This window comes from Propithecus coquereli, unplaced genomic scaffold (genome assembly GCF_000956105.1).
Source record: "Propithecus coquereli isolate 6110/MARCELLA unplaced genomic scaffold, Pcoq_1.0 Scaffold59, whole genome shotgun sequence".
Lineage (NCBI taxonomy): Eukaryota > Metazoa > Chordata > Mammalia > Primates > Indriidae > Propithecus > Propithecus coquereli.
This window is the reverse complement of record NW_012151840.1, coordinates 7,726,928-7,736,114: the sequence shown is the minus strand read 5'-3', so window position 1 is coordinate 7,736,114 and position 9,187 is coordinate 7,726,928. Positions and strand designations below refer to the sequence as shown.

The following is a 9,187-nucleotide window of genomic DNA, read 5'->3' as shown; positions in this document are numbered from 1 at the left end:
GACGGGGTCGCGCTCTTGCTCAGGCTGGTTTCGAACTCCTGAGCTCAAACAATCCGCCCGCCTCGGCCTCCCAGAGAGCTAGGATTACAGACGTGAGCCACCGCACCTGGCTTGAAATGTCTTTTGTTCCTCAGCTCCCAGGATACTTGCCTGCCTGCCTTCTGGGCCTCTCCAGCTGTAAGCTTCATACCTGCCACAGGCCGGTTGCTAGACCATGACTGTGTCCCATTACTGCTCTCACACAGAACCTACTCCTGCCTTTGAAGAGAGGATGTATAACCCTGTCCTACCTCTGCTCCAAAACCAGAGGACTACCCAGGCACATACAAGTCTGTCCCTGTTGTACTTCCTTAGATGTTCTCAGGGGGTAATTCTTTCTATGAAAAGTGTTCCGGTATAAATCAACTTTTACAACACCAGTTTCTACTACGTTCAGTGCCTAAACTAACCCCCAAAGAGAAATACACCCATGAACATTACTTACAACAACCATGTAATTAAGATTGGCCCACCTTATAAATGAGGAAACAGAAATTCAAGAAGGATCAATCATGTGCACAAAGTTAGTGAATACGGTGCTGATATTAAAACCTAGGTAATTCTGATTCTCAGTCCAGGGCTCTTTCCATTATAACAAGCTGTCTCCTGTCATACTCTCCTTTCTGCCTACTCAGATTGTATGGAGACTTCCGCTTCTGGCGGAAGTGGAGTGATAGGGATTAGATTTGTCCTCCCACTTTAAACAATGAAAACACTGGAAAAAGTATTTTAATAGCTTTTGATATTGGATAGTATGCAATGTACAGTGATCCCTGCGAGAAAGAAAACAAAGGAGGTGAGCCCTACAATTGTTCCAGTTTATTGCCTGAGATTTCTAATCTGCAGAAGAGGGAGGATCCTGGTGGTAACTTCAAAGAAGTCAAGTTGGCTAGACATCACAGGACAGAATACTAGAGAGGAAATTGCTGCACAGAGAGAATGCCTTGAACATCTGTCTTCAATCTTCAGCTAAGTACTGATTAATATGTGTGTGAGGAAATTATGCAAAACATGGGAAGAACTTACCAAAAGGAATAATCTCTGGAGTTTATACTCAGCTTGCAACAGCTGATTTTCCACCAGTTAGAGTAAAAAACCTTTTAATAAAGGGGACGTTGGTCAAAAGAGTATTGCCCTGGAATGTAAACTATGGACTTTGGGTGATAATGACCTGTCAATTTAAGTTCACCAATTGTAACAAATGTACCATGCTGGTGGGAGATGTTGATAGTGGGGGAGGCTATATATGTGTGGGGGCAGGGAGGTATAAGGTAATTTTCTGTACTTCCTGTTCAATTTTGTTGTGAATCTAAAACTGCTCTAAAAAATAAGGTCTATTTTTTTAAAAAACAATTTTGTCTCTTTAATGGGAAAAAATTAGCCATAGACTAATAACTGCTCTTGTCCTACTTAAAAAAAAATTTAAAACAAGCTTGAAGAGAAACAAATTATTTTTAAGTAACTTTATTGTATGCCAAAACAAAGCTAGAAATATTTTAAAATACACAAAATGCAAAAAAATCCAACACTCAACAGGTTACAATTCTCGATGTCTGGCACCAAATAATGCTAGGCTTATGATGAAACAGAAAAATATGATCCATGATGAGGAGGGGAAAAAAATCAATCCATTTAAACTGACTTAGAAAAGACACAGATGACAGAATTTGTAGACAAAGATACTGCAACAACTATTATAACTACATTCCTTGTGTTAAAGAAGGGAGAGGAAAATATGAGATGAAAAGGAGATACATGGAAGACTTTAAAAAGACCAAAATTAAACTTAAATAGATGAAAAAATGTCTGGGATGAAAAATATATGGGATGGGATTATCAGCAGATTAGATACTGCCAAAGAAAAATTAATGAATTTGAAGACATAGAAATAGAAACTATTCAAAATGAAACATAGAAAAAAGGATAAATGAAAATGAACAGAGCATCAGTCAGCTGTGGGAAAATTTCCAAAGACTTGATATAAGTGTAATTAGAGTCTTTAAAGGAGAGGAGAGAGAGAAATAACAGAGAGAAGATATATATGTGCCATTAGTTTTTCAAATTTGATGAGAACTATAAACTTACAGATGCGATAAATTCAACCAAGTAAAATAATATGTAGAATAAATAGGAAAGCTACACAAAGTCTCATCAAATCAAATTGCTTAAAACCAGTGATGAATAGAAAATCTCTAAAGCAGCCAGAGAAAAAGGATATATTATGTACAGAGGAAAAAAAAAAAAAAGAATTACGACAGACTTCTTATTGAAAACAATGTAAGCAGAAGACAGTGGAATAGCACCTTTAAAGTATTTCTAAAAAACAAAAACAAAACTGTCAACCTAGAATACTTCATCCAATGAAAATATCTTCCAGAAATGAAGGCGAGTTCTTTTTATGCTCATCAAGATGAAGTAAGCCAACTATACTCTCTCTTGCTGATTAAAACTAAGTGCTCTAGAAAGAATGTTAAGACTAATTACCTGAGTGCTCTGAAAAGAAAATAGCATGCAGATTAAGGATCATAATCAAAACTAATATAATAATCTACAAGGAGGACAACTTCACATTTTTTCCTCTCTCCTTTGGGGGACTTGGGGGGAACCTGAAGTCAACTTACTCATTGTGAGTTTGCTGGCAAGGCTCTCGGCCAGCTGGCTTCCTTGGGCCAGTTGCTCACAGAGTCTCTGTCCCTGGTAGTGGGCAATGTCAGTGTTCCTGAGAAGGCTCTCAAAAGACTTGATTGTGTTCTTCACATGCTGGGTGAAAAGGTAGCAGAAACTTCTCCCTTCCTGCATCTTCTGCTGTAAGTTGGTCAGTTCTTGGGCTTGAGCCTGAATTAGGGGATCATATTTCCTAAGGTGGGAAATGAGAGTAAAATGTAAGAGTGAATGCAGTGAATGTCAGCTTACAGGAATTTCAGCAGAGACATCTCCTAAAATGCCCCTAAGGAACTTCCCAAATTGAATTCTTGTGCAAGTTGTGTGACTTGCCTGTGGCAGAGGGAATGAGAAAATAGCCTTGAGTTTGTTTGTTTTTTTACTGACTTTGGTTTGAAAGGATGCCCCTTCAGTTCCTCACTTTAGCCCAAATCCATTTCCTTATAATATACATCAAGTATTATGCAGAAAATGGCCAAAAAAGCCAGGTACAGAAGTGTGGGACAGGTGCATTTGTGTTAATTGAAAGGTAAAAAGAACAGTGAAAGGGTCAAGAAAGATAACATTCTTTTTTTTTTTTTTTTTTGAGACAGAATCTCACTCTTTTGCCCAGGCTAGAGTGCCGTGGCGTCATCCTAGCTCACAGCAACCTCAAACTCCTGGGCTCAAGCGATCCTCCTGCCTCAGCCTCCCAAGTAGCTGGGACTACAGGCATGCGCCACCATGCCCGGCTAATTTTTTCTATATATTTTTAGTTGTCCAATTAATTTCTTTCTAATTTTAGTAGAGATGGGGTCTCGCTCTTGCTCAGGCTGGTTTCGAACTCCTGAGCTCAAACAATCCGCCCGCCTCGGCCTCCCAGAGAGCTAGGATTACAGGAGTGAGCCACCACACCCGGCCTAGAAAGATAACATTCTTTTGAATGACATGAAGATAAGCCATAATCAGTAAGGAGACAATTTGTAGTAAATAAAGTTCTGAGCAACAATTGCATTACTGTACATGGCATTTCATTGTTTTATAATTATTACATAAATATTTCTCATGGGTTCCAATATGGAATGTGAGCTCGGTGAGGCTAACAACAGTATAAGTATTACCCAACTCACGGCACCCTGTAGAGTGTACACATGTAAGTAGGCATTCAGGTAAGACTTAGAACCATGTAATCCCAAAGCTGGACTAAACATTTACAGTCATCTGCTCCATCTTATAACAGAAGGAATGGCCTGAAAGAATAATAAAAATATTTTCTGTCTCTTTAAAATATCCCCCACTCTCTCTGAGAACTGAAGCCTGCATTCTTGCCTCAGACAGGTGGCCAGGAGAGGCCTGCGGAATCAGCCATTCCGGGCTGTGGCACCAGCCTCCCAGGTGGGCAGCTGGTAGAGGTCACAGCTTTGTCTTTGGCAGAGATGGGACAATTAGAATAGTTACCACAATAGCGTAGAACTGAAGGGCACTCCCTTTAAAATCTCTGTATTTCTGCTAATGTGTAGGAAATTTGGATTTTGAGATGAGAAGGTTTACCATTTTTCCTCCTTTGCCAGCAAAGTAATAAACTTCTCTTTCCTACTCCTCAAACCATTTGTTCTTGTTCTTCTGATGTGGCCTCAAGGCCAAGTGCTGAGATTTGATAACAATCTGATGCTTGAATTGCCTCCCTACTGTCCTACTAAGAAGTTATTGTCTTTCAAACTCTAATCTCTAGAGTTCCTAGACAGAGTCATGAGAAGTGAAGGCAGATACTGGGGAGAAGAAACAGGAACTTCAGACCTATGCTCCCGTCAATCAGTATCTCTGCTTTAATGAGTTTTATACATTTGAGCTTCTAAGATTTCACTTCAATGAAGGGTTAAAAAACGTTTTGAATGCCGTAATCTACCCCACGTCTGAAACCGTTTAAGGATGGGCAGTGCTGGTCCTGAGTAAATGAATAATTCATTTTCCAGACAAAAGCTGCTCAGTCATCTATCTGCCTAATAGCCCTACCAATTAATACTCCATATAGTATGATACTTTAAAAAAAAAGCTGAGGGAAGAAATATTTTTATCATTAAGGGCACTCTGGACAGCCCTGGGCTGTCACATTTCAAACAGAATTTGCACACTTCCTACACAGGCACGTCCTTACCCGAGCCTTGCAGCTGGCCTCTTCTCCACCAGCTCCCTCTCCTCGTACTGCAGCTCCTCCTCCAGCACAGATTCAATGAGGTCTTTGTACTCTTCACACTCTGAGAAAAGACAGACACACCTGCCTAAGTGGCAAGCTGGACCTGCTGCTGTGCTCACTGCCTACAGGGGAGAAGGCAGGGTCCATCCCAGGAACAAAAGAAATCACAGTACCAGGCTCTACACTGGAATTTCCGCATCTTGATTCCCCAGTCTCCCGACTATTCTGCATTGTATCGATAAGGGAAGAAAAGCTCATAGGCAGATAAAGTAACTTGACGAGATGATTCAACTGGAATGAGGCAAAGTCAGAATTCACATCCCCTGAGGTCTGACTCCAAATCTCTGGCCACTTTATCAAGCCCTTGCAGACTTGCAGACTCTTAACTTTAACATGGGACATGAAACAGTGATTTCTTGTGTGTTTGGGTGGACACTAAGGACCGTAAGATTGATGGTTCTCCTGCGTTGAGAGTTTCAATGATCCCCAGATATTTCAAAGATTTAAAAATTGACCTGGATACAACTGTGTGAGAAATGGATATGAGGGAAAAAGGTCTAAAAGATGCATACCCAAATACTAACAGACATTGCATTAAGTTAGAGGATGAACCAATGCACAATGTTTGCCATGGCACTATTTTAGTAGATTTTCAAGAATTGTCACCATCATGTGAGGAAGTAGGTACTCTATTACCATCATTACAGATGAGGCAACCGAGACACAGAGATGATAAAAAAGTTAGATTTGAACCCAGGAAGTATATACCTAGGCCCTAGGGTACATTCTTTTTTTTTTTTGAGACAAGGTCTCACTCTATCGCCAGAGCTAGAGTGCAGTAACCCAATCATAGCTCACTGCAGCCTCAAACTCCCAGGCTCAAGCAATCCTCCTGTCTCCTGTCTTGGTCTCCCAAGTAGCTGGGACTACAGGCACACACCATGGTCCATGCTTTTTAATCACTGCACTATATTACCTTTATACTAAGGTTTTGGGTGATATCTTCTCCTCCAGCTTGAAAAAATTTTGTCTTACAATTATACTATGATTATAATGAATGTTTAAAAACCCTTAAGTTTTCCACACCCTTGTTTTTGCTTCTTTAACAAGTAGGCTTTAATTTCTACTTTTCTGTCTATGAGAGTAAGTTGGATAGCAAATTGTGCCTCCCCATTGATTTATTGAAAAATAATTGTAGACATTGGAAAGCAAACTCAACTTCAATGTTAGCAAGAATCTTCCTCTAGTATTGCTGCTCTTGTGCCCTTATTCCCATATTTCCTTCAGTCATTACATCTCCCCCTCCCCACCAATTTTTAACAGATTTGGGATTTTCCAGTGAATTTCCAAATGTGGAAGCTGACCGTGGAGAAGAAAGGACCAGCCCCCACACTGGCTTGGCCGGCTACTGAGACCGGCAGAATCCTCCACTTGGCCTTGTTCTCATTTTGGCCATATGTCTCATAACCCAGATCCTGGAGGTCCACCTGGAGTTGCTTGCTATCTACAAAGTTTATATTCAGGGAGAAACAGAAAGGGTGTTATAGTGTCTTCAATTTTCCTGGAAACACCCTCAAGCTAAGGGTGAGGAATGGCTTCTATGAACTTCTGTGGGAAAACAGCCTTGCTCCAGGTATCAAGGCTTCCCTCTGTGTCTGCTATTGAAATTCCTGTCTCCAGACATCTGTGACTCCATTGGAAACAAATAGATTTAAGCTCTTTAAGGCTGGTAGTGTCAACAGAAAGAAGCCAAACTGTGTAAAATAATTTAAATATGTTTATTCTGAGCTAAATTCGAGGACCATGGCCCAGAATCATGCCCAAGAAACCTTGAGCAAGGGGACTCTCTGTGGTTGTGTTACGGTTTGGTTTTATACATTTCAGGGAGACAGAGATTACACATAAAGTCATAAATCAATACAGGGAAGGTGTACATTGGTTTGGCCCAAAAAGGTGGCACATCTCAAGGGCAGGGGTGACTTACAGGTTATAAGCCGGTTTAAAGACTCTTTGATCTGCTGGGCGCAGTGGCTCACGCCTGTAAATCTAGCACTCTGGGAGGCTGAGGCGGGTGGATTGCTTGAGCTCAGGAGTTTGAGACCAGCCTGAGCAAGAGCGAGACCCCGTCTCTGCTAAAAATAGAAAGAAATTAACTGGATCAACTAAAAAATATATATAGAGAAAAAATTAGCCTGGCATGGTGGTGCATGCCTGTAGTCCCAGCTACTCCGGAGGCCGAGGCAGAAGGATCGCTTGAGCCCAGGAGTATGAGGTTGTTGTGAGCTAGGATGACGCCACGGCACTCTAGGCCAGGCAACAGAGTGAGATTCTGTCTCAAAAAAAAAAAAGACTCTTTGATTTGTAATTGGTTAAAGAAGTGAAGCTTGTCTAAAGTCTTGGGATGTTTTAAGTTAAGACAAGGAAGTCTGTTAATCAGATACAAGCCTCTGGCCAAATACCCAGACTCAAGTGATTTGTTATGTAAATTGAGGACCTTCAGGTTTGTCTTGCATAGCCTTAGGCCTGTTAATGTGTTACAAACAGTATCTACAAGAAGGGAGGGAGGTATGATGAAGCATGCCTGACCTCCTTTCCCATGGCCAGTAACTCAGTTTTAGGGTACCCCCTTAGCCAACGGGGATCCATTCAGTCAACTGGGGGGGGGGAGCTTAAGATTTTATTTTAGTTCACAGTAGAATTGTTAGTGAAAGCTCGGCACTTGTCCTTGAGGCCATATCAGAAGAACAAGAACAAGTGGTTTGAGGAGAAGGAAAGAGAAGTTTATTACTTCACCCGCATAGGAGGAAAAAATGATAGACCTTCTCATCTCAAAATCCAAATTTCCTACACATTAGCAGAAATACAGAGCTTTTAAAGGCAGTGCCCCTAAGTTCTATGCTATTGTGGTAACTATTCTAATTGTCCCATCTCTGCCAAAGACAAAGCCTGTGACCTCTGCCAGCTGCCCACCTGAGAGGCTGGCACCAGGGCCTGGGATGATTCCCCAGCCCCTCCTGACCATCTGCCTGAGGCAGGAATGCAGGCTGCAGTTCTCCAAAAGAGGGGGGGGGGGAGTTTTAAAGAGACAGAAAATATTTTTGCCATTTTTTTTCCCCAGGTCATCCCCTCTGTTACAGGATGTACTATTACTTCTTTCTCCCCTGGTGCTATTGACACACTGTTTTGCAAATGGGTGCTGAGTAAAAGTCTTAGTTCAATTCTGAGATATTTAAGCCAACAGTGATGTTATATGTTTATAGAAGCTGACACACATTCCCGAGAAAGAAAAGAGTTTAGTGCCTGAACCAAGATTTTAGTCTCTATTCCTCTCTGCACTCTCCCTGCAAACTTTACTCCTTTGTGCATCAGTTTTTCATCCTCCGCAAATTAAGAGTGAAATACCCACTTCTACTTTTTGGGGAGTATAGTCAGGATAAAATTAATTTTGATGAAGAAGAGAGAAGACTAAAGTCTGTAGAGTGTTCCATTTCTCAGAGGAAAGATAGATGATTGTTGATCACTTTGGTTACCATGATCCCGTACGACTTAACTGTATTTCTGCAGGTGGTTGGCCAGGCAGTAAGCCGTGGCTGTGGATGTGAGGTATTTCTCTGTGAGATCTCGGAATTTCTGTTTGCTTTCTTCTAGCTGGGAGCGCAAATACCGATTGGTTTCCAGGATGCTCATTTCTGCCCTCTGACCAGAAAAAGTGGTGAGAGGTACTGCCATGCTGAAGCTTGTGGTAGAAGTAGAGCCAGAGCCTGGGGAGAAGAAACCCAAACAAATGATAAATTAAAAACAAGTGAATGGATTATGGTGATCGTTGTACTACCTGGGTAGATTACTAAAAATCATTGAACTGTAGGATTGTAATGGGTGAATTTTGTAGTATGTTAATCATACCTCACTTCTTTATGTTAAAAAAAGGATTTAAACAGGTATCAAGAATGCAGATTTGATTCACAACTTACTTTTGGGATAAGCCTTGTTAGCATTCCACAACTCTGAGAATCCTTAACCACAAAATAAGGCAAAGATGCCTAAGCTCAGAGTCTAAGGTACTGCCTGTAGCTTAGACTCTGATAGGAATGCCAGAGGTAGGACCCATGGTGCCAAGTAATGGTCTGGAGTCACAATAACAGAATTAGAAGGTGGGGGTGCCATGGAATCTTAGGAGCTCTTGCCTTCTAATTGCCTAGGCCATGAGGAAACACATGACCACCTGGTCTCTTCCGTAGGTCACCACCAATGGGGACCACTCCCTCAGCAGTCATTCTCAGTATTTGTGTACACTTGTGACAATAACACAGACCT

At 41.3% G+C, this 9,187-nt stretch overlaps 1 protein-coding gene across 1 annotated transcript in view; it reads right to left on the bottom strand.

Moving 5' to 3' along the window:
- LOC105821769 (neuroblastoma breakpoint family member 6-like protein) overlaps nt 1–8,963 on the bottom strand; it is a 16,117-nt gene extending 7,154 nt beyond the window's left edge. The window contains 4 exon segments of the mRNA XM_012658524.1: nt 2,661–2,896; nt 4,835–4,934; nt 8,425–8,634; nt 8,845–8,963. Coding sequence (XP_012513978.1) covers nt 2,661–2,896; nt 4,835–4,934; nt 8,425–8,602 — 514 coding nt within the window. The 5' untranslated portion in view covers nt 8,603–8,634; nt 8,845–8,963.
- Between the last annotated feature and the right edge of the window lie 224 nt (nt 8,964–9,187).